Genomic DNA, 26,180 nt, shown 5'->3' with positions numbered 1-26,180 from the left:
GTTTAAGCCCACCCCCCCCCCCCTCTTCTCTCGCGCGCGCGGCTGTCAGCGCCTCGGGAGCGCGCGATGCGCAGACTCAGTTCGTGGCTGAAGATGGCGGCCGATAAACAGAAGCATCATGACGGGAGGGTGAAGATCGGACACTACATCCTGGGGGACACGCTCGGGGTGGGCACGTTCGGCAAAGTGAAAGGTAGCGGATTGGGAGAGGGGGGGTGAGGGGGCTGACTCTTGGGAGCATAGTTTTTTGGGGTGGTGGGGCTGACTTGTGGCTGGTGGGGCCGTGGTGAGTGAGGTTAGTGGGTGAGGTGAATAAGGAGCTGGGGGTATTAGGGGCGAGTGCATTCATGGTTGGAGAAGCAGGTGGTACATGGGGGGGGGGGGGCAGGAGAGGCACAGCTGCAGGTGGGTGGTGCAAACACAGATTGTAAGCTCTTTGGGGCAGGGTCTCTTGCCTTGTCATTTACCTGATGCACTTATTCCCACTGTCATTTATTGACTGTTTATTGTACTGCTGTAAAGTCCTGTGCACTGGAGGTGATTATAATTAAAATGTATGTGCACAAAATAGGGCGTGGGACTGGCACGGGGTGAGTAATGGGTATGGGGGCAGTATGGTTTGTATAGAAGTGATGGGTGAGGTGAGGGAATTTGCCTCTGGGTCCTCTCCCTGGATGGCTGCTTGCCAGGCAGATCTCTAGCAGAGAGGGAATGGAGTCTGGAGTGTTGCATAGTAGATGAGGTTGGAAAAAGACCTACAGATGTAACAAGACTTTGGCTGGGTAAGTAAAAAGCTGCGGCTCTGCTACTGGGGGGGGGGGCTTCCGTATGAAACCCATAGTATTATTCTTCTGGCGATGGGTTAGCTGCAACCACCGATTGCACTGGTGCTGGAAACAATGAATCTAGCTGTATGTGTAGCGGGTATAATGTGGCAGGCAGAAGCTTATAGAGTTCCATGTTAAAATGGATAAGTAGTGACTCAGTGCACATTTGCATGTCGTTACCCAGAATCCATGGCGGAAGCAGTGTTTGCTAATCGATAATGGGGAAGGACAGGGTTGCAGACCTGTCTGAGATGCAAATGCACCACAAGTTGTATCTTTATTTACTGTACACACATGGGGCTTGGGTTCTTTGATTTTTTTTAAAAAATTTTATTGCCCGTCTTAGCTCTTTATTTAATGTATGATTATACCTATAGGAGACATCACTGATTGCCAAATCCAACAAAGCGGATCACAACTAGGGAAGAGCCAATGAAAACATAAGGGCGGGTGAATTGCAGAGAGTTTAGGACCATTAATACGAACTCTTGGTCAATTTGACGAAAGAGAGGGCATGGTGTATTATGGAATGGCACTGCTTAGATATATGGGCGCTATATAAAGGGGTGTATGTAATGTTTGAAAAGGTGACTGGAAGGTTAACATGGTTTGCTCTTTTAAACCTGTTCTCTGCCAGGTAAGGGTTTGCTATGCATTGCTGGCTTCTCTGATTTATTAAAGGCTGTAAGGACCATATTTATTAAGTCATTAAGTGGGCTTACTGCATGCAATACCATTATTTGTATTATTTTTGTTTAGCGCCTATCTCTCGTACGGCAGCTGTATCCTTATGGCATCAGTCTCATCCAGGACCCTTCTTTATTCTAACATGCTTCACTTGCATGCATTTCAGTTTTACCAACATCCTGAGTGACATCTGTGAGGTAATGCAAAGCACAGATTATCAATAACATGTACAGTACAGATAGGCCTAAAATAGGCCAGTGCTGATGTTCTGGGAGTCAAGTCTGCTCTGTTTTCTGCTTATTGCTCTAATGGGATGGGGTGCTTGTAAATGGAGCGGGTTATTCTAGTGGAAATGGCCTAGGAAGTTAAGTGCCGTCTCCAGGCCAGGGACCCATAATGTTCCGGACAGCAAGTCCTTGACTTGTTTTGGAGTTGCATCCTTAACCCTTTTGCTGCTAGAATGGCTGGCTTGTGTACAGTTGCGGGCCCTGCTGGCTGTGACCGGATTAACTGTTCTGTTGCCGTATCAGCTTGTGAGGTCTCGGTATACTATCCAGCCCCAAAGAGGGTAACTGGTCAAGAAGTGAACTACAACTTCATATAGCATATAGCAAGGAGGCAATTGTGCAAGAACTCTGACCAGCTTGTAAAACTTGTGTAGTTACAAAACAGGGAATGTTACAAGAAAGTAGCTTTATCTCTACATCTGCCTGACCTTTGTCACGAATACTAATGGTCATCATGGCTGTCCCCCGTGCAGGGGAACTGGCTCAAGGTGAACTACATATACATGCTGTAAATGTTTAATGGCCACGGGGCCTGCAAAGCAGGTGCAGCTCTGACTGGATGTCGTAAAGGTTTATTACAATTACTTGGTGAGGAATAATAGACTACAGCCATGCTGACATGGTTTTATGCTAGATAAACAGTATACATGTTGGTGACTTCTTTCCTTCTGTCAGCCACATGCAACTTCAAATCGATGTAGTTGTAGAAGTTGCGTTACTTGCTCTGAAACTGCATTGTAAGTTGTAATAGGTTGAACTTTGGACTTTGTTTTTTCCCCCAACCTCCTATGTAGCTATAACTGCTTGACTTGGTACCAATGCTGTTGTGCAGCATAAGGCTGAGCGGGCGGCGCTTGGCGCGGTTACTTGCATATATATATGCACGTTTCGGCTCACGCGATGCACGTGTGGGCACACGCTCGGCGCTTTTGTAAATAAATTTTTTTATACTTTCCCGCTTGCTCAAATAGCCCGCAATTCTGCCTCTCCCCCCCCACCTCAGCGTCAGCGGGGACTCAACCTAACTTGTCATAGGAGGGGAAGACACTTTAAGAGTCTCCGAAAATATTAAAAGGTTTTGGTGGTACATGCTTTTGAAATTAGAAGGGGAGACAGCCTTTGAGATTGTGTGAAATTCCAGTATTCCTGGGTGTTGCTGCTGTGCTTCTAAATAAATATTTATGGCATGGTTTGGGTTAATGACATTCCTGAGATACACTCCTGCAGTTGAGGTCCTTTTCTTTCAATCTTTTATTTGCCCCCTACAAAATCCCAGTGTCCACCCTCCATCCCCCTATGGACATTTAATATGGCTGCGGCAGAGTCCTACAGTTGTGTAACTTTTTGCGAAATGAACCACACTGACGAGTTGTACAAAATGTATATGTAGTGATAAAATCTTACATTTATATTGTCTAATTTAAGGCATATATTTATTGTTACTGTTGGATGTTGGCCACGGTTTCCAGTGCTTCCATATTGCGCAAGTGGTTCTTTATAAAACATATATCTTAATTACCAAACATGCAATAATATAACATTGAAGTAGTAATTTATGTAAGTTCTTTACTACATTTGAATCAATTGCTTAAAAAAATTGGACTGATTTTGTTAACATAATACTAATTGTATATTCTTTAAATCAACATTGCTTCACAGCATTTCCCCCCCCCCCCCCCCCCCCCCGCAATCTTCTTTTTTTTTTTTTTTTTTCAATGCTACACCCTCAATGTGAATGCAAATCTTGCTTTAGAAAGTCTATATTGCTCTATTCTGACCCTGTTTATAAAGCCTTTTTCTGGAGCTCCCTTGCCACTGTAGTGCACAAAGCTGTTTTTTTGTTTGTTTTGTTTATGGAGAAGGAGCGGCTCAGTGAGTAAAGACACTGACTGACACTGAGATTGCTGCAGGGGAGCCTGGTTCAATTCCCGGTGTCTGCTCTTTGTGACCTTGGGCAAGTCACTTTATCTCCCTGCGCCTCAGGCACCAAAAACATAGATTGTAAGCTCTACGGGGCAGGGACCTGTGCCTGCAAAATGTCTCTGTAAAGCGCTGCGTACAACTAGCAGCGCTATACAAGAACATGCTATTATTATTATTTAAAAATCCATGATTTGAAACTGAACATGTTTCTTGGAAGAGCTCCATTATAACCTCCCTGTTCAGCAAGTCTTTCAAATGCTTATATCCTAAACAGCGCATCAGATTTACCTGTGTCCCCCCCCCCCCAAAAAAAAAGTTGTAAAGGACAATAGGTCTCCTAAAAGAAAAAAATAGCTTGTCCTGCTACTTTGTGGCGAGGAACGTGAAGTGCCGTCACTATAATCAATTTGTTTTGTGCAATTTTCTAGAAGCAACTTCAAGAAAGTACAAAGGTTTTAGAAACTAATGTAGCAGCTCAACATCTTGTTTAAGCCTTTCAGTGCCCTATTGATGTACCGGTGTGACCCCGAGGGCCCTTATAATGCATGCTGTACATCATGGCATTTTTTTTAAGTGACATTTGTGATTAGCGTTTTTGCAGAAGCTCTTCCCCAAAGGCATTTAAATGCCGGGGACCGCGCGCGAAGCCTCTGCAACTTGCTTAGATTCATCTGGCTACGGGATGCTTCACCATGGCAACGCAGCGTCAAATGACACAGCAGGTCACAACATCACATGACGCGCTGGTCTCATTTGACGCCGCACTAAGGTAAGGGGGGGAGGAGAGCAGGCATGGGGGCGTAGCAACAAAAGTTTGCGTACCCCTGGGTTAAGTAATCGTGCATTTTCCTTATTTTTGACCATTTTGAATGTAACACTGCTGCTTATAGATGGACTTATTAGCTTGTTTGTCCCACACGTGCGATAGTGCCAGGATATCTAAAGGTGCAACCCAAGACAAAGAAATATTTTGTAAACAATGTAACAATCACTTTTTTTTTTTTTTTCTTAAAGACCTAGAACTGGCTGCTCACCGAACACAGACCTCACAAGGGAGCATTGAGAAAAAATCAAACCCCTCCCAAGTCTCGCCTCGCTTTGTTTACAAAATAACTGTACAAAATGATTTAATACATCTAGGTCCTGGGATGAGGAAGGGGAAGCCGTCAATCCCCATGTGTAACCCCTTCAACCTGTCCCTGTCATTCGTACACTTTGGACTTGGGAGAGATTGCATCTTTAAGGTCTTCAAACGTTTCACAATGTAACAGGAAATTACTCCTTCAATGCAGTACGATTTGCCTTAAACATTAAATAAACAATGTGACTACTTAAATGGCAGGCGTTTATTATTTAAACTGCCAGCTAAACATATCGATTTATATAATGTATGTAAAATCGGTCTTTTACTCAACTGTGAGATAGGAAGTTGCCATGCTTTGGGCCATTAACACCGTGGTAACACATATCAGAGTGGTAACAAGTATTTTTGAAAACACAATTACAGCCGGCAGAGATTTTACTGACATTTAAATCTGCCAGCTGCAGTATGCCTGCATGCCAGTCTACAGGGCATTAGGTGATCAGATGTTTTTACAGGGTGCAGCAGAATAATGCCTTATACGTGCTGTATCTAACAGATACACAATCTAAATGGCTCTGCAATAAGTGGCACTGTTGATTGAACACATTCCTATTTATCTGCTTTATAGTTTGTCCATGATCCCGACATGAGATCGATACTTAAAGCTTTGTTATAGCTGCAGATCATTACCGTGTTTGTTGCAAGAGGCAGTTAGAATTTGTTACATTGAGGCAAAAATATGACCATTTTGGAATGAAGCAACTCCCAACTGCACTTAAAATTGGATCGGAAAACTTCTGCTTAGTGTGAGCATCTCCTGCCCAGAACTATATCAAAGCATCCCCAGACAACTAAGCAGATGTGGTATGGATTTCTTATAATGTAAGGGGATATGCAGCTCATCCAGATTCTCTGCAGTTTAAATGCGATTTAACTCATGGCTTTTTTTTGTTTAAAGCAGCCTTTGATTTCTATAGTCTGCTTTAGCCCACCTCCCAAGCAGTAGAACATATTTTCAACACTTTTCTGATCATTTTTTGCTAAATTTTCAAGCAGTGTGTGCTGTAAACTAAAAATAGATGTTACCACCTTAGTAATATCAGGATACATAGTAGCTGCTGAGTTACACTGACTGAAGGATTGATTGAAACTGAAAGGCAGAATTGTTAGGCTACGCTTATAGTCCGGCTACGGTCGCTGGAAAAATCAAATTGAGATGACTTCCAGCGATTGCGACCAAGCCATCGCTTTGTCGCGCTTACTATAAGAGGTCGCAACGGCGACAATGCATTTGTTTTGACGCGTTGCCGGCACTATATAAGCGCAGCCTTACGCCAGGTCCCCGCTGGCTACTGCAGCCGACGCTGCAGGGAAAAGAGCCGCCCCACAATGGTGCCGGACCCGCTGCTAGGGGGGGTGCCGTGCTGCACCAACAGCAATGCCTGCTCTCGAAATTGAGATCAGGACTCATGATGGAACACTAGGCTACGCCCCCAGCGGTTCAGCCAATGAGGACGAACCTGCCGGGTGACATCACGACCATGCCCCCCCTCCTGTCTTTCCCCCTGCAGCTCACTGCAGACTGGGACTCGGCTGCACGCGCCGCCTGCCTCTCAGACACGCGTGCACCGCAGGCAGCTTAGTTAAGTCCGCGCATATAGTGCCCGTGACGTGTGATGTCGCCACTAGCAAAAGTTGTATTTCGCGTTGCGGGCGACCAGGGCATTGATTGTTTTAGGGGCTGTCGCATGAGGCGGCAGCCCTTGAAAAATCAAATTTTCCCGGCTTACTATAAGCGCACGCAGTGGCGTCAAAGCATTTCTTTTCGGGCGACGTCGCCGGCACTATAAGCGCAGCCTAAGAATGTAGAATAAATACGTTGTCGCATGCTTTACATATTAAAAAAAAAAATAGAAAGGGGGAATGTAGTTTTGCTGCTTTAAAAGAAATTCAATTTCAAGCCCCAACCCCACCCCCCTTTGTCCACACAACCTTCTACCCCGCCCCAAATTACTAGGCACCTTACCCTTCTGTCAATGATGCAGGTAGAAATCATTTTTGGTTGAGGACCAAAAAATGTAAAAGGTGCTCCTAATTCACCAATGATGGTGCAATAATTGTGCGAACTTCTATATGAAATGTGAGTGCAAAATGCTAAACATGCAATAAAACAAAATTGCTATTAATCGCGTGAAACTATTGAACCTCTGTAGGGACAAATACAAATGTATCAACCTTTGTGGGGGGGGGGGTGAAAGAATGAAAGGATAATGCAGTTCTTAATCCTATCAAGAACTGTTCCAAACATTCTTCCAGGTGTGATTCTTCAAAGTTTGGGGAGTGCAGAATTAAAAACTGAAAATCCAAGTTCAATATAGTGCAATAATTATTAATTAAATGAGAACATATTGCACTTATCGATTTTCTGTTCTGAATTCTGTGTGGTGATTGAAAAGATGTTTGCTTTGGTTCTTTGTGTGCTTTTTATTTATACTTTACATTGCTCCCCCTTAAGATAATTTGCTGTTTAATTATCTACTTATGGTGAGCAACAGTACCTACTTATCCAAATTTGTTTAATATGAAGGTTGTTTCTGATACTTTATTTATCCAAGAATAGCAATTAAATGGTTAATACATCCTATGAACTGGTTTTATCTATGTATTAGGCCTTTATCTGGCACGTATTGCCCAATATGAACATAGTGGCCTTATTAGGGTGGGGTTATTCACTGTTTTCTTCCTGTCATATTTTGCTTCATAGTGCAAAGTCCTTGTGATATGCAACATCTGTACCTAGTCCTATGCAGATCTTTCACCCAAAATGAGTGCTTTAATAAATCGTTCTACATCCTTAAAATGACTGACCTGCAATATGTGCATAGTTTCATTTGTGTGGGTATACACCAATAATTAGATCCGGTATCCAGGTTTGAACAGTTAAAGCTACAATCCCCCTACTTAGTGGAATGCGTATGTGGTTATTGTAATTTTTTGTCTTCCCTAAATTGGGATCTCACTAAGCTAACATTCAAATTCCCATAATTGCAACAAGACCAACCTTTGTACTTGCTGCGTGTTTCTTTTGGTAACGCCAGCCTCTGTTCTGTAGTCCAAAAGGAAGTTGCAGTGTTTTTGGGGCATGATATAGAAACTTCTTGTTGGGTGACACCGAAAGCCAACTTTGCCGCCTCTATTTATTTTTTTTCTTCACCTCGGCTGACTATATATGTATGTGTTGCGCTCCAGGGGACACCTCCCATTCAGATTACTGAAAAAAGGTCACATTTTGGGCAAACTGCTGCTTTAACGTGTTGCTTGACTTGGTTTTGCTTAAAGAAACACTAAATAAAAAGTTCTGATTAAGTTTTTGGCAACAAGGTTCAATACCTTGTCAGACACTTCCCATCATCAAATTGTTTTCTTACTGTACGTGGGTATTAAAGTGACTAGTTCTCTGAATTCAGTGTGAGCCTAGTAATATAGAATCCCTCAGAGGGACAAGTGCCAGTATTATGTACAGTGATTAATGCCCATTATTGGGCTAATGAAAAAGCGAACTACCCAATTGTGCAGAACATTTTTTTCTATTTTAATTGGTAATGTACATCTTTCTTTGCTATTACAAATGCAGTGTTTTTGAGAAGTAGTTTTAATGGAATAGTTCTTCAAAACTCCTCGGTGGTGGCAGTGATCTAGGATGGGGCTTCCATCCTAAATATCCACTGGGCACTTTGGAGCCATTCTGTCAAAAATCTAACCTAACTTAGTGTGTTCCAAACTTCCGTAAGACTGGGTGAAGGAGCTAGTGATTAAAGCATATATAAAATACTTTTATATTTAAGTGAGGACTCTCTTCTATTCCTTGTGTTCCTGCATCTGGCCCATCTGATCCTTACACAAGTAATCACACGGCCCGGATGACTGCATATTAGTAACATTCTGAAGGGGTATGAAGTGTTTAACACATTTTAGTAGAATTGTATTTTTTGTGCAGTTTAGATTAATACGGAGCAGCAGTATTTTGGCTAATATATATTTTGTACAGCAAGTCCTCCAGGTCAGTAGTGGTAAGAATGTAAACATTCAATGACAAAATAGTGTTGCGTACGTTCTCTTGGCTTAGTCTGTGGGTGTTGGACTGAACGTGTATTAAATGCGTACAGGGATTGGCACGTGCTTTAGGAAGCTTTAGAATCGATATAATTTAGTTTGCTTTTATGAGGTAGAAAATGTATTGCATGTTCCATCTAGTAGGAATATTGTTTGTTTTTTTTTTTCTATATTTTTTAATTCCTCCCCTCGTTTTGTTTTTGTGTTTTATTGACAGTTGGCAAACATGAATTAACTGGACACAAGGTTGCAGTGAAGATCCTGAACCGACAGAAGATTCGCAGCCTGGATGTAGTAGGAAAAATCCGCAGAGAGATCCAGAACCTCAAGCTATTTAGGCATCCTCATATAATTAAGTTGTAAGTGTCAGTACTCCATATTTTGTGGCTTATAAAATGCTTCTTCTGGGAAGAACAGAGCAGTTATATCTTCTGATTGATTTGTGATGATCATTGTCACAGGTCTCTAGTTCATTCAGCCAGTGCCACTATGTGATGAGGGAAAGTAGGACTTATTTTCTTTCCTTGTTTTCTCTGCTTCTTGTATGAACTGAAAGCAGATAACATACTCCAGAAATTGAAGACTAAATAATTCATTGAGTAGCCAATAGTATTTAAAAATTTTTTTGGTCAAACAGTTGTTTAAAAAAAAAAATATATATATATATATATATATATATATATATATATATATATATATATATATATATATATATATATATATATATATATATATATATATATATTCTAAAATTATAAAAAAAATTTTTTAATGCTTTCTATACCAGCTATATTGCATTGCCCCTTCAGAAGTTGTAATGCAAACAGCTATAGGATGTGATTGGTTGGTTGTCCTGATTCTTTGTTAGATCTGTTTGTGATAAAGATACACTGTATTGGGTTTAGTATGGAACAGGGACTTAAAAAATAAAATAATCAGTCATTACTTTAAGCCATGTAAAGAAGTTTAAAATGCCTAGAAGCCCACTTGAAAAGCTAGCTGGCTACATGGGGTCAGGAAAACTGTTTATCTTGATACAGTATATGACTGCTACACTTTGCCAACTTTTATGCAAATTTTTTTGCGCACGATTCTGGTGTGTATATACAACATTAACGTGTCTTGCCTGCAGGGCTTGTCAGTCTGCTCTTGTAGTCTGTTTGCAACACTTATCTATTTACGCCCACAGATCTTTGTTTCCCCTCTGTTCAGATGTCTGCTAACACTGCTCACTCTGACTTGTCTTCCACCTTCATATGTAACCTATTTCTGTAGGTATGACTTTGCATTGTAGTTTTATGGAGATGTTGTCCTGATCAGCTCCCCTTCAAAATTGAACCGCCTTTTGACTTGTCCCAAAGCAACTTGATGATAACTAAAGTGGCTTCCAGTTTTGGCATTGTTAAAGCTCATGCGTCACGTGGACCAATAGGAAGCTGCAAGGGATGATGTCACAGCTTCCTATATTAATTGCCCTGACTAACCCCATCGGGCCTGCTACCTGCACCCCCTTTCCGAGGCAAGTATCTCAGGAAGTAGGGGCTCCCCAGAGCTGGAATTAATTCAGTTGAGCTCTGGAGACCCCCTGCTTCAAACATATTAAAGAAGAAAAATGTTGCCAGGATTTCTCCTATAAGGCGCAATCCCTTAATGGTGCCACAGTGTAATGATATAGCAGTGATCTGCTTAAGGCCGCGTCCATACTTGGCGCGATGGCGTGTGTCGAACAAAAGGCCGTTCCTCAATGAAGACAGCCATGGAGCGTGACGTTGTCATTATATTTTTTTTGGTTTTTTTTGCGTGACAAAATAATTTGCTTTTGTTCAACAGCCGGGTCACATGAGCAGCTCAGCCAATGAGGGTGAACCACTCACATGACATCACAGGCATGCCCCACCGTCGCATCGCCTATACAGCAGGCACGCGTGACGCCATGCGCTCTGTTACGCGCGCCTACTATATCCGAGGCCTAAGGGGTTACTGCAGGAGATTGGTGCCTTTCTCACCATATCTGACACAGGAACTACATTTTAGAAACTATTTCAAAATTACATACAACACTTGGAGGGCTACTCACAATTCTGTTAGTGTTCAATAAGTTTGCATAACCAGGTGCCTTCCTTGATCATTAATGGCTCTCTAAGGACCAGGTTGGTTCTACAGATGTGAATTCTCACTAAACCAGGTGATATTTGCCCCTTTTTACTAAATTCGTTGCATAATTGCTTGAAATATCTTAATCGCCCCAATTTAGTGGCCTGTGCAGTCTGTAATGCATATCCAGACACGCTAATCGAACCATTTAAACCCAAAATGTGGGTTTAAGGAAGCAAATTTAGGTTCTTATATTGACAAAATGTTGTCTTGACAGCTGTGTGGGGTTGCACACTGTAGGGGGACATCTCTCAATGGCATCTTTATACTTTCTATTGATTTTAACTGTTTTTTTTTTGTGTTGACATCGTATTCTATTCTACCCATGGTCATTTTTTTTTATAATTGAGCCCTGACTTTAGAATTGATAACCCAAAGGCAAAACAATTGCTTTTGAAATGGCCCAGTTTTAAAAGATTGGAGAACACAGGGCTTTGAAGGGAGACCATATCGGCAACTGAGAATATTGGCAAAATCTGAATATCGTCCGCAGTAATGCAAAAAATATGTATTTTAATGTTTGTCTTTAGAATGTAGATGCCATAAGCAGAAAAACCTGTCCATAACTTTAGCTAAAACACATTTGATTGTATGCATTTCTATTATATTCTATATTGGGTTTAACACATTACTCTTCTTAGGTACCAGGTCATAAGTACACCAACCGATATCTTCATGGTAATGGAATATGTTGCTGGTGGAGAACTCTTTGATTATATCTGTAAAAATGGAAAGGTAAGAATTTGCTTTAATCTTGCTTAAATTTGTATTTATTTAACGAGTACTGTATGTTGCTAAATCTGAACTGAGAAAGCTACAATAGAAACATTGACAGCTGTATAAAATCACTACTGTAACAGAGTTGTCTTGCCATGCATGGCAATGAGGTTGCTTTTGACATCTGCGCCTTGATGCATATGCCCATTTTATCTGCATCAAATTTTAGGAACTAGTTAACGTTTTCCAAGGAGATTCACAGCACGGGTGGAAGGGACAAAAGTGACAAGTTACAAAAAATTGATTACATTACAACATGTTTGGATAGTACCACCCCTCCCATGTAACACAAGACCTAAGGGCGGCGCACTACTAGTGAGCATTGTTCATATGTAAGGCTGGTTCTATAGTGCGGGCGCGCGCGACACTTTTTAGTTGGCTGAGGATAGCCAGCCATTCTATAATAGGGCCGCGCACGGCAGGGAGCTTGGAGCAGACCGACGAGGAAGAAGATGAAGAAATTAATGATTTCACGTGTGCATTACAACTTTTTATTTTAAAAATATTATTTAATACATCACACACGCACATGCACGCACACACAGTACCTTCACTCTCAGCATACACGAAAAGCATGCGGCACGTGCGTTCGCATATGCGCGCACAGTATACAACGACCCTAAATCTGCTTGTAAACCACTCTCGATGCATACTTTCTATGCCAAGGTCTCACAATGACAGAACGACATTGATATTTGTATGTTCTGTCTGGAGATGGGCAACAATGTAGAGAAACCAGGTAAAGTGAGAAACCTTTCCGTTAACAAAGTTCGAAAAAAAATTGAAAATTATTTTGAAGGCCAATGTGAATGATCTGGCCCTTTTATATACAGTACTGCAATTTTGTGACTTTTGGAAAATGTACAAAAATTCACAAAACCAATGCACTTTTAAAGACTCTTTACACATCTCTAATTTTATCCATATACTAGATAAATAGGTTTTAATGAAATGACCTGGCATAACACGTGTGGCTAAAAAGCATGATACTGATGTATGCTGTCTACATTGTGAATGTGCTATGGATAGCAGAAGGGTATAATACTGTTTCAGTTCGTAAAAACGTGCTTTGACATGTCCAACTGGAAGCAATCGGTTGTACTGAAGCAAGATGATTGAAAACTAGACGATTACTGCCTTACTTTGCTAGCTTTAATGACATTTAATGAACTGCATCCAACATAAAGTTGCTCCCAATGTCTGTAGTTCTATTTATTTCAGCGAATCGCCTACACCTTTTTACCACAGTTTGACATTTTTATGTTCAACTTTTGAGCCCCTACAATGCTTTGAGTTCAAATAATTTAGATTGCTGCAGTGGGCTAACCACACTTTCCTCCTGGAGGAATGTAATAAAGTATGAGCTACAATTGCATTTAAACTTCACAATGGCTACCAGAAGAGTGCAACCGCAAGGCCTGTTACTGAGGCAGAAAGGGCATTAGCCTCCTCACCAGCATTGAAACGGTGTGTCTAGGAGAAGGGATGGGGGTTTCTCAGCAATGAGCATTTAGTGCAACCCTGATAATCAATACACCGAATTACACCCATGATTTCTGCTTCCTATTAGAATCTCTAGCAATAGTGGGGTTTTTTAGGTAGACATGATTACTTGAAAATTGATCCGCAGACATTTGAGGAAAGATTTGTAGCTAATATTTTCTTTGATAAAATTGTTTTTGTTTTTGAAGCTGGATGAAAAAGAATCCCGGCGTTTGTTTCAACAAATCCTCTCTGGTGTGGATTATTGCCATAGACATATGGTGGTGCACAGGGACTTGAAGCCTGAAAATGTATTACTTGATGCACATATGAACGCAAAGATTGCCGATTTTGGTAAGGCCGTACGTGTGGTATATAATTTTAAAAAAAAATTGCTCTTGCCTTTGTTTAGCATGTCCACCTTCTTACTTTTTATCTTTACTGAAAAAAAGCTTATGCGAATTTAATATAGAGGTCCTTGTTTTATGGCTGCACTAATGATTATTTAAAACCAGAGACAGAACATAAAACACAGACAAAGCTCAGTTTTAGCACATCTAGTGAAACTCATACACGGTACAGTGCCTAAATATATATGTATAAATATCTATTAAGTAAAATGGTCTTTTAGTTTGACATTTTTGGCCAAAATTGTTGTAAGCCCCTGAGCCAACTTCACGGCAGACCACAATTCAGGGGTCCCTAACGCTAATATAAATTCTTAATAACCTGTGTAATAACAGGAAGAATGATTTATAGTAAATCTGTCAATATTAGTTGCAAAGTTCTAAGTCTGATTGAAGCCTTTATTAACCTGTACATTACCAGGAAAAGCACTCTGTATTAGAGGTGTCCAGTATATTGCACTAATGATTAGAAAGATTCTGCTTCCCCGGGCACCTTATATGGCTGCCTATTTCAAGAGTACGTGCTGTGCTTTTCTAAATGGTTACTATAGAAACCTAGGAGACTTAATTCATAAACTCCAAAACCATTATGTAAGGTAAATCTAATATTGCACAACTGATTTAAAAAAATAAAAAAAAAAAATAAAGTATTTTGAAGGAAATTACCATTGAATGAAGGCTTCCTTGGGTTGCTAAAACCAGGGCTCGACAAAAGCCCTCACTTGGGGTGAGCGCATTTTGCCCTCTGGCGAGACTTATCGGCGGCGTAGTGCAGCTTGTCCCAGCATTCTTCTGCGTCTGCCCCTTCAACTCCCGGCATTCTCTTGTAACTTCTGTTGGCGCTATGACAACGGGATGCTACGTGACATCATGTAGCGTCCTGTTGTCATGGCAATGCGGCGTCATTTGGTGCCTCTCAACCATTTTCACAAGTTACAGGAGAATGCCAGGCGTTGATGGGGCAGGAGAATGCCGGGACAAGCTGCACTACGCCGCCGGTAAGTCTCGACAGCGGGCAAAATGAGGGGGATTATAGTAGGGGGGGATTGGAGGAGAGCGAGTGGCGTAGTTGTTTTTTTTTTTTTTTTTTAATTAGTTGAGCCGTGGCTAAATCTATTTGGGGAAACACCACTTCCTAGTTTGATATTGGGTGCCCTGGGTGTGACGGGAGCTTTGTGACAGGCTATTAATAATACACCAAATAACTGGGTTGAACTGAACGAGGCTTAGATATAATAAAGTATATTTATTCCTTAAATAGGTGAACACACAATATATACAAATAACAGGCAAAATATGGACACTTACTTAAAGGTTAGGACAAGAAAGCCATCAGGATACAGGATGGGCCATTTCTTCCATAATTCAGTTAACATCACAGCAATACATGCAGATCATGAATGAAGACACATGAAGACATTTGAGTAAGGAAGGGATGACTCTGACTTAAATACCATGTCAAACTCATCTCTTAACCTTAGATGCCGAGTTGGCTCGAAAAAATCTCTTTGAAGCAGATTTTAGCTTCCATTGTAAGTGTGAAGTATCACACTTAAAAACACTCAGCCCCTTTGTTCTTGTCCCCAGTATAAACAATTAGGGCAGTTATCTTTTTGATCACCGGGCTATGTTAATTCTTGCAGGATGCTCTTCCTGCCTATTACCATAGCAGAGGGGGGTCTGCATTTTCAGAACAGATCCAAAATTCCATATACACTGTAAATAACTTCATAACTTCAGTTCAGTAGTACTCACTGGCACGCGAGACATATTAATACATTCCGGCACGCATGACGCTCCCAATGAGACTAAATATTACCGTGTAATACTAAAATTAAAAGAGATATTAATATCTGGCTCTTAGTATCTGTTAAACCTCAGTTCTCTGTAATCATTATTTGCGGATCAGTCCCACAAATACACATATGTAGCTTTTAGCACGTTCAGCCAAGGACATCTCATAATATTCTTATATTTAATAAGGTCACTCATTCTGTAGCCCCACTCCTAAATCAGAGGCGTTTGGCCAGTCTACCAAATGGAGTGTCTGGCAGGATACTATGGTTTGTAAGTGTGAGTTATAACACTCACAACCCACTCCAGCTTCATGCAAACAGGTAGAGTGGCTGAGCCTTTGATCAGGGGTCTGCTTCCTAAACATTTGGTCGCTCTCCTGACCATTTGCATTCCTTAGTAGGCAGGCATCTTTGAGGATTATTTAAACAAAGGGCTAGAATCACTGTTTTAACATTAACCCTTTCCCTCCCGCATCAACCCTAGTGTATGTGTGGGTGCAAACACCAGGATAACACAATACATTTACACAGGGGAATAAACATTTGGATATTGAAGCAAGGCAAAACACATTACTGGACCTCAGTCCAGTTAACCCCTTGCTTCCCTGATGAGAGTAGAGGGTGGCCAAATGGGGGTGTAACCCCTTTAATCCCGGGCCAAATCCTCTCGATCGTGACACTGGGAAGCAGGATCTTTGCTGATCGATCAGCAGCTTAAATAATTGCATTGCTGTAAAGGCAAGGAACTGCTGTATTAAAAATAAATGGGACAAGAGGAAATGCCCTTTTAAAATCGGGGACCTTTTCACATTGACTTTTTTTTTTTTTTTTTTGTATACAAATCTTTTTAAATCGCTTTTGTTTTCTTTAGGACTTTCCAATATGATGGCTGATGGAGAATTTTTAAGGACCAGCTGTGGGTCACCAAATTATGCAGCACCAGAAGTAATTTCAGGAAGGTAATATCTGTATATTTTATAACGTTATCTCTGCTCCGCTTTAATATAACAAAGGATATAATGATGTGGACTAGTACACACACAATGGGCACCATTTGTTAATATGTAATTAAATGCTTTAGACCCTTAAGCTGTAAAGTAACGTAAAACTTTATTCAATAGATATTGGCTGAATTAAAAGAAGGAATCTAAGGCCTAGTCCCCGCTGGATACTGCATCGCCCGCTGTGGCGGACGCTGCAGGGACGAGAGCCCTCCCCTCAATGGCGCCGGGCCCGCTGCGAAGGGGGGGCCGCAACGTTGTGGCGAGAGTTGCTCCTGCTCAATAGAATTGAGATCAGGACTCGCGACGGAACGCTAAGCCACGCCCCCTAGCGGTTCAGCCAATGAGGGCGAACCTGCCGGGTGACGTCATGGACGCGCCCCCGTCACTCCCCCGCCACGCCCCCCCGGTCTCTCTTCCTGCAGCTCACTGCGGACCGGAGAATCGGCTGCACGCGCCGCCAGTCTCGCAGGCGCGCGTGCAGAGGAGGTACTGGGGCCTCAGCCTAATGTGTGTGCTTTTCATTGCTATCAAACCTGTTTCTTTTCCAGACTGTATGCTGGCCCAGAGGTGGATATATGGAGCAGTGGCGTGATTCTCTATGCTTTACTGTGTGGGACTCTTCCATTTGATGATGACCACGTGCCAACTCTTTTTAAGAAGATCTGCGATGGTATCTTCTACACGCCTCAGTATCTGAACCCTCCAGTGATTAGCCTTCTGAAGCACATGCTGTTGGTCGATCCCATGAAAAGAGCTACAATCAAAGATATTCGGTAAAACCTTGGTTAGGGCTTAAATGTCCTAGTAGTTGTGCCTGAAATGTTTTAATATTGGCAGGTGTACTACCTGTAAGGTGCAGCCGTTTCCATTTTAAAACTGTGTGGGGGGGGGAAGAAGGTAATCGCAAAAATGTCGGGATACCTCAAAGGCTGTAGGTGTTTACGTGTAATATTTGAACTTCAGTTCTGTGGCGATCTGCACTAAACGTTCGCCTGGGATGTCAAATTAAAATAAATGCATATGGCAAAATGCTTTTTCCAAACATAGAAATGCCCTTGGTCACCCGGAACTGTTTTTTTTTTTTTTTAAATGTATTTTTTTTTTTCTAGTTCCCTCAGATGGAAACAACAAATAATAAAACGCACAAGAAAAGTAATGAAGACTAAATGCTTTAAAAATGTTGCGTTAAAATCTGACTATTTTTAAAATGGGAATTGCCTTTGAACTAGATTAAAATACTTTGCCGTGTATATAAATGGTAACCTTGCTTTGTCCTTTTAGGGACCATGAGTGGTTTAAACAGGAACTTCCTAAATATCTATTTCCTGAGGACCCATCTTATAGTACAAACATGATTGACGATGAAGCCTTAAGAGAAGTGTGTGAAAAATTTGAGTGTACAGAGGAGGAGGTGCTGGGATGTCTGTACAGTCGCAATCACCAGGACCCATTAGCAGTTGCCTATCATCTTATCATTGATAACCGAAGAATAATGAATGAGGCCAAAGATTTCTATTTGGCGACAAGCCCCCCTGATAACTACATGGAAGAGCCTCATACTCCTCGTCCCCATCCTGAAAGAGTGCCCTTCTCTGTCGCAGAGTCGCCTCGGCAGCGACACACGCTTGACGAGTTGAACCCACAAAAGTCCAAACACCAGCAAGGTGTAAGAAGAGCCAAATGGCATCTAGGAATTAGAAGTCAAAGTCGACCAAATGATATCATGGCAGAGGTTTGCAGAGCAATGAAACAGCTGGGCTATGAATGGAAGGTAAGGGCAAAAGGGAACACATTTGTGTAGTGCTGGAGGAAATTTATTTTCTTTAGTCTAGATTGACTACACTTGCAAATGGCTAAATATTCGTCTGCTTAGGGAAACATTTTGTATGAGATTGGTGTCTCTTTTTTTGTTCAAGTGTAGCAGAAATGGGAATCCAATTTTAATTTTTTTGTATCTATCATAAAAATCACGAGTGCAGAACCATGAGTATGGAGCTGTGGAAGATGAGTTATTGCAAAACGTTTGTTTTTGAGGGGATATTGATATTCCACAAGCAGTGTCATTTTATAGATGACCATATTCATAATTTCAAACTTCTTTGCACATGTGATTGCCAATGTTAAAATACCTGTATTTTATCAGCTCATCTTTTTCTCAGTTGCATTGCCTTGAATTAGTGACAAATTAAACTTATACATGTGTTCACTTTTACTTTTTTGCATTCTCAGGTTGTAAACCCTTACTTCTTGCGTGTAAGGAGAAAGAATCCAGTAACTAGCATGTACACTAAAATGAGCCTGCAGTTATACCAGGTGGATAGCAGAACATATCTGCTTGATTTCCGCAGTATTGATGGTATGTAAAATATGCTGTATTTGCTGTTATATTTGTATTCTTCCAAACCAAAGGATAAAAGCACAAAGCCGATCGTGATGGCAAGCATGGGCAGCATCCTCTCCTTTTTGATTTCACAGAGTTTCCTCTTGTATTTCTGCTAGATTTAGAATCCCCTGTTGTGCCAGTTTAGGGGATTGGGAGAAAGATGGTTAAGGCATCAGAGGAAGGCTGCAAATTCCAGCAGCTATTAGCAGGGATGCATTCTTCGGTTAATACAAATTGTTGTAGGCAGTGGAGTGATTTTCTTTCTGCCCCATGCATGAGCACAGGCAGAATACACTAGTTGAAAACTTTCAGCTTGCGGCACAGTTGAAGGTTCCCTTGAAAGTCTTATTTCTTCCAAATGTTCCCCATCCCATTTTCTATGGATTTCACTGAAGGTTCCTATCCATTGTTAGAGATGGTTTTACATTTCACTTATCTTTTGATCTTTAGAGTTGACCACATATCTTAAACAATTCAAGTGTTGTGAAATGACATGGTGTCCATCGCACTTTGCAGCTTATCTTACTTGTATCATGGTGTAATCTAATGTTGGGACATTCTCAAATGTTCTAGAATCAATGTACACTTCAACAATGTCTTAATGCACTGCTGAGGTGTACTTTTTTTAATTTTCTTTTGTCTACGAATCCTAAGCAAAGTTGTAGATCACATTCATTACTTTGGGAAATCACTTCTTGTACGACTTGGATGTGGTTCATTGCTATATCCACTGCAACATCCCGCTTGTTCCCTAGGCTGGGTGAAGTCCAGAGTCTGTTCCAGAAGTAGACTGGTTTGGTTTGTAGTCTTTGGCTATTTGTAGATGAAGGGAACTAATGGCATTTCTCCATTGTCCTGGAATTTTCCTGTTTAAGCAGCAGGTAGCGTTGCAAGGATTTGCTCTACTTCCCCAGCTTTCAAGATTTCAGTTGTAACTCCATCTTCCCCAGGAGCCTTTCCATGCTTCATGGATTTGAGTGCCTTTGCTACTTCTGGCAGGGCGCATGGTACATCATTGGTGGATTTCATTTTGCTATTCTGCTAAATCATACTCTGTCCCGTTTTATGTAGAAGTCCTCAACTCGAAGTGCACTTTTTATTTTTTATTGATTGGCTTGTTTCAATACAATGATTTGCTTCTTCCCAAATTCTAGGTCACTGCTTCATCTTTAAGCTTTTGTTATCTTCACTAGTCGTCCTCAGCATACTGTGTGTGCAACTGAAGATGTTAGAAAAATTATACATTTGTGTAGTCTTGCTCTGCATATTCAATTCTTGTTCTTGTCTTGGAATTGCTTCCTTGTTGTGTTGTGTCCTGTAACTGGTTTGTCATTTGATTTTTCTCTTCTCCCCCCCCCCCCCCCCCCCCGCTCTACTTGAAATTCTCTGCTTTTCGGTTTCTTTGAGTTCACCTTTAATCAGTTTCTCTTTACATGTTTGTGTTCAGACATAAATGGCTGAGAACCAATTGGTGATCACTCCTTGTGTCAAAAAGGTTAAGGACTGTGCAATCTTCAATCATATTTCTTGTTGGCTTTGATACAGTCAATTTGGTCCAAATTCTGCAATTTCTACCAATGTCACCACATTGATTCCTGTTGCCGTAACCATATTTACGCTGCTTTTTCTTTCTGCTGGGCACCAATCTTTGCATTGACACCTCCCATAATCTTGAGGTGACAATTCTTTACTTCGGTTGATTTCATGGTCTGACTTTATGTTGGTGCATACAGTTGGATTAATTGGAACCTGTACCTCTTTGCCAACTGACTTATTACTGCTGTTTCCAATGAGCTGCTATACACGTTATGTAGTTTATCCATCTCAATAGTGGAGCCTACTCCACTGATTCTTCCACTTTCTGTTCCAACCCTTCTGTTTTAAGTGCACTTTAACAGTGCACTTGTTGGATTCATTTACATTTTTGTTTGACTGTTTTTTTCTTTGTTCTACTTGGTAACAAGTAGAATTGTTGTTTAACTGAATTGGCCGGCTTCGCCGGCCAATCAGTTTTTAACCAGATCAAAATAGGTCCACTTTCTGTACCTCTAATATAATAGGTGTCGGCTTTTCGGCTCAATGGGCCTTCACCCTTTCTTCCTACTTCATTAAAGCCAACAATCCCACTGAACTTTAATGGTAGTCTTTTGTTTCTTGCTGTGCTGCTTCACGAGTCGAGCAGTTGTAGGTAGCAAGATTGAGGTTTGAATGAAAGCTTGTTTATGCTCTAGAAACTCCTTCTTAATGCTGTCAAGCCCAGGGACAGCCCAGCCTCCACAGAATGAGGGCCATTTGCTTTTCAGTGTATTCCATGTTTGGAGTTTGAAGCCTCATTTGCATGTTGGCAAGTACCTTTCCCACTTTAGCCAGGGGTTATTGTTCAAGATTAAAAGTGGCACTTGTGGTTCAACCATACGCTTGAACACCCGTTGCCACTTCAAGGCAGTGAGAAGGATATGTCTTTTCTAACTGAGATGTAGATGTGTGCAGAGGCTGCTTTTCAAAAAAATAGTGGCTTTATTTTACCCCAAAGATTGAACAAAGGTGCTTTTCCTAGCAAAAAAAGTAGCAACAAAAAAGTTTTCAATAGCAGATTAAAGTCTATATGCACCTGTGGTCTGCACGGCTCAGCCATCCTTTCCCAAAGTGCAGGGTTCCTGAGTTAAGCAGCATGAAGTCCAGGGTTTTCAGTGACAAGTCCCTCTGTATCAAGGCCTTGCAGGTACAGACAAGATTTCCTGGTGTCACTCTGTATCAAGAACACATACATGCGGTCTGCATGCCCTGGGTAGCACGCGCATGTTCACGTGGTCTGTACGCAAACCAGGGGAGAAACTTCCCTTTCCGGCCTCTTAAACCATTGCTACACTCAGGTGGGCTTGTTAGTAGTTAATGCCGGTCTAGAGGAAGGTAGGACTACTACCTGGCAGATACAAACAGCTCTGTTGGTAACAGGCTTGTCCCTGTTAAACAATCTCCCTAAAAAACGCAATCTGAGATCAGTTTTTAAAGAGCTTTGTTTGGACTGATTGTAATCACTGTCTGAAGGGCTATATGGCTAATTTATCTTTCATACCATTTAAACAAGTCAGGAAACGTGATTAAAATATCTCTTCACTAAAAACCCCAAACCTAATTCGCAATTTGGTTGTAGGACTAACAAAATGGTCCTCTTGGAACTCATTACATTTAACATACTAATTTGTTTTGATAGATGAAGTTACCGAAGCAAAGTCAGAAACTGCCACTCCCAGAAGATCGGGTTCTGTAAGCAATTATCGCCCCTCTCTGAAAAATGATGCAGATGCTGATGTCCAAGGAAAGTCGTCTGATGGCTCGGTCACATCATCATTGACCTCATCAGTGGACTCCACCAATGCCGACTTGATTCCCAGGCCAGGAAGCCATACAATAGAATTTTTTGAAATGTGTGCAAATCTAATTAAAATACTTGCACGATAGTCCTAACTGGTTAACCTATTTCATATTGAGCAATAAGCATGCAGTAATTTGTAGCCAAATGCTTCCAGTTGTAATCAAGTTATAACATACAAAGAGCTGAAAGCAAGATCAGAAATGCAATTTGCACATAGATTGGAAGACTTGTTAGATCTAAAGCCGTAAAGCTAAAGTATGATCATTGATTTATTATTTTTAATAGATACTTGTCATTGACAGTATAAATTGTATATATTTTTCAAGTTGACAGACTTTTAATTGCACATTTTATTGAACACTGGGCTATGTAGAATATTTGAGTAACCACAACTTTATTTTGTTTTTTGTTTTTTAATATAAACCTTTTCCTTGTGTATTCCCATGGTAGCCCGATTATTGTGGTATGATGGCCATAGTTGTGCTGCCTAAACTAAGATTTGGATATATCAAGATCTTTGGTAAATCAAAGCAGTTGAATAAATAGCAAAGGAACATTTGTACAAATGTAATAAAGCAAGGATTCTTTTTTTTTTTTTTTTTTTTTTTAAACTAAGCATGACATGTTTTTGTTTAAAAAAATTTAAATGCTGGCTAAACCTAGAAAATGTCATGGGACTAGTTGAACACCACCGTCTTCATATCAGTGAAAATCCCCCACCCCCCTCTTTTTAATATTCACAAAGTGCTCAGTTGGCAGTCACTTACTATTTTTACATTCCTATGATTTTAAAATGGTGTTGCCCAAGTCCAATTTTAAATCTTACTATGTCTAAAATATTGCTACCCTCAACACTATAGGCCATGTTTAATAAATCGCTTTCTACAACAAGACACCTTCCGGCAGACTCCAGAGTGCGTTGACTTAAAGGGTTGTACAGTGTTTTTTTGTTTTTTTGTTTTTTTTATAGCATTGGAATGGGTTTTAAGGCAGAAGACTGTTTGTTTGGTAAAGATGTCCCTATGAGTTATAGATTGTACATGCAACAAATGTAAACCAAGCCAATACTTGTATGTTTGAAAATAAGCAAAGTATAAACACTTGGAGCATTAAAAAATTAAACTTTTCCCCCAACATTCCATTTTTGATCCTTTATATGCACAAATTGTTCTTCATATGTAGGTGTTTTTACTCTGATTGCTAACACACATCTTTCTGACTTGTATAACCCTTTTGTCATGAAGATTAATGATTAATCAATTCATCTCACATTCAGAATTTAATCTATTTGTAATCAGAATTTTGGATGTTGGATTAAAACAATTGACACACTGATCACTGCAGTATTTCAATATCTTGATATACAAAACTAGTCATGACTAGAAACATAGCATTGCCCAATTTGTGTACAGTGCGTTAGACGAGGCCACTACGCAGGCTAGTGGATGCCATGATCTGTATTGTACAGTATGCTGACTCAGTGTTAAAGTTTTGGGGAACAAAATATAATCTAATTTTTAGGCCAGTTATGGTGGTAAAATTTTTCCTGACATTGCAGACTTCAAAATAAATAAAACCTGTTTTGCGTTTGTGCATTTGGAGTATTTTGTCATTTACATTCAGTCTAACGCCTGTGCCAGAGAGCTGCATCTTCTAGCACTGAAGGCATTTGTTAATGAACTAAAGAAATGTAAAACAGGTTGGATTAGTCATGGTCAATAGTCCACTGGAAAGACAAAGGTGCTGTGACTCATTCCACATTCTAGAATATGGCTACACTAATTGGTGGTTCATGTGCACTGTAAGAATTCTATCTTTATCCCTGATATTGCTGTTGCTTAGATTAAACTTTTTTTGGTTCTAGTTAACAGCATTGGAGTTTTGTCCTACTGTTGAAATACTTTATCCATGTAATGCTACAATAAGGTGGCTGTATTATTTGAGTACTGCATTTAACAAATTTGGATATTTATAGTGCTTATGAAGGCATCATATTTTGATCATAGAAATTAAAATATGGGTGAATACGTATCTATGAAAAAAAATCTCTACCAATGTTGTTTTTGCTCTGTGGGTTTTACTTGGAAATTGAGGTAGCGCACAATTTTTTATTTTTTTTCATATTTCTTTCAATTTATTTTCTCTAGCTGAAATGTAATAGCTGTAGTATTTAATTTGGGAATGTCGCAACCATATTTGGCAGTCAAAGGAGACATTTGAATATTGTACCATTTTAATTCAGTGACCTAAAGCAAATTAAACACCTTCACCACCATTTCTACAGAACACATGGCTTGCATATATCAACAATTTTGCTATTGTAACCTACTACAGATTTGTGCTAGTGTGTGTGTGTGTGTGTGTGTATATATACAGATGTCTGAGTGCAATGTAAGGGATGTTTAGAGGGAGGCAAAGAATATTTGGTGCAATATGGCAGCAGCAAATATTTGTAACCAATGGCATTTTTCCACTTGAGTGTATTTCAGTATGAACTATGAATAAAATCTGTACTTTATCATCACATCTGTGTTAAAATACAAACTTTTTTTTTGCATAGTTTTTTATAAGATTTGTCAAAACTGTATGTTCTCTGGATACACGTTTATTGAAAAAAGGGCTTGTTTGTATTTGTAATTGAGGCGTCATTGCAGAATGATATATGCAAATGTTTTGTTACAAATAAAATTAATAAAAATAATTTCATACAAGTTTAGACTTCAAGTATCCTCGTGCAATAGCCCATATTGAATGGCTGCTGACATATTTCCTGCATTAGAAATGTAAACCAATGTTGATTCAAAACAAATTTACCTTATCGCCAGAGTAAAAATTTCTACATTGGGTTTAATTACTGATCAAACCTCCATTTTGAAATGAATGAAAATTCAAGATAAAACTATGAAAATGTTTACTAATGAAAGTACAGATGTTGGCAGACTATTACCCCCTGTTAACACACAAAATGTTTAACCATCTCCTTAACCATTACTTTCAATAACATGGTGAATGTCTAATAGCCTGTGCCTCGAAGTAGCCCCTGGATTATTCAGTGTGCGTTAATCCCCCCCCCCTTCATAACCAGAAGGGGGTTAATGTTACCCATTGCGTTCTTTGACACATTTTGTAATGGTGCTTTCCTTAGCAACAAAAGGGTTATGGGGCCCAGTAAAGCATTGGCAGATAAAGAAAAATGTTTTAGCTAGTGGGGGTTAGTCACCTGAGTGCTTCTCGTATTTGTGGCCAAGTGAATGTTGGCAATCATAGGGCCACAACTGTCCCGATGACAAATGTAAATGGAGTGCTTAACTTCTTTTGATCTGGCTCACAGCTCCTAGAAAACCAGCATAACGTAGGCAAGTCATAAGGGCACAACAGTCCAGGACACAGTAAGAATTCCGGGTCTAGGAAACTTTTCTCGTTACTATTAACTGATAAAGGTTCATGAAGAGAAGGATGATGGATAAATGAAATATACCCTTTACAAGAATGATTGGATATTTTTTTTTCTTGTGGTTACTACAGTATATAGATGTGTAATTTATATAAAAAATTAAATTAAATCACCGGAAATATAAATGTTTTTCATAGCGTGGTTTTTTGCTCGCGTTAGAAATGTAATTGGATCGCAAACACACAATGTCCTTTTGAGAAACTGGGAGCTTTCTTCTCCTCTCTTTCCCCCCCCATATCTCAGGAAAAAAAGTACAGTGAACACTACAGAAAGAAATTAATTTGTCTCCACAATTTTAAACTATTCAGTGTTCTCTGGCAGCTAGAAACAGCTGAGGTAGAACTCAACTTTCTAGTTGGGATAGAGCAAGAATTCTGAGATGGATATAAAGGTTTGAAGTTACCTGGTCTGTTCTTGACTTTTCTA

At 40.3% G+C, this 26,180-nt stretch overlaps 1 protein-coding gene across 2 annotated transcripts; it reads left to right on the top strand.

Moving 5' to 3' along the window:
• Positions 1-53: 53 nt before the first annotated feature.
• Positions 54-25,011, top strand: PRKAA1 (protein kinase AMP-activated catalytic subunit alpha 1). 2 transcript variants are annotated; one of them, XM_075588634.1, is made up of 9 exons: positions 54-193; positions 9,139-9,280; positions 11,717-11,810; positions 13,544-13,688; positions 16,409-16,496; positions 17,090-17,314; positions 17,823-18,312; positions 18,771-18,897; positions 22,139-25,011. In XM_075588634.1, the coding sequence occupies exons 1-9, from the start codon at positions 67-69 to the stop codon at positions 22,384-22,386; spliced, it is 1,686 nt and encodes a 561-aa protein (XP_075444749.1). In that variant the 5' UTR covers positions 54-66; the 3' UTR covers positions 22,387-25,011. The 2 variants fall into 2 exon arrangements, with proteins under 2 accessions (XP_075444749.1, XP_075444752.1); XM_075588637.1 differs by lacking the exon at positions 54-193 and adding an exon at positions 10,197-10,440 and having other exon boundaries at positions 9,147-9,280.
• The last annotated feature ends 1,169 nt before the right edge of the window (positions 25,012-26,180 follow it).

This window comes from Ascaphus truei, chromosome 1 (genome assembly GCF_040206685.1).
Source record: "Ascaphus truei isolate aAscTru1 chromosome 1, aAscTru1.hap1, whole genome shotgun sequence".
NCBI lineage: Eukaryota > Metazoa > Chordata > Amphibia > Anura > Ascaphidae > Ascaphus > Ascaphus truei.
The sequence above is the reverse complement of the archived record's forward strand: the minus strand, read 5'-3'. Positions and strand labels throughout refer to the sequence as shown.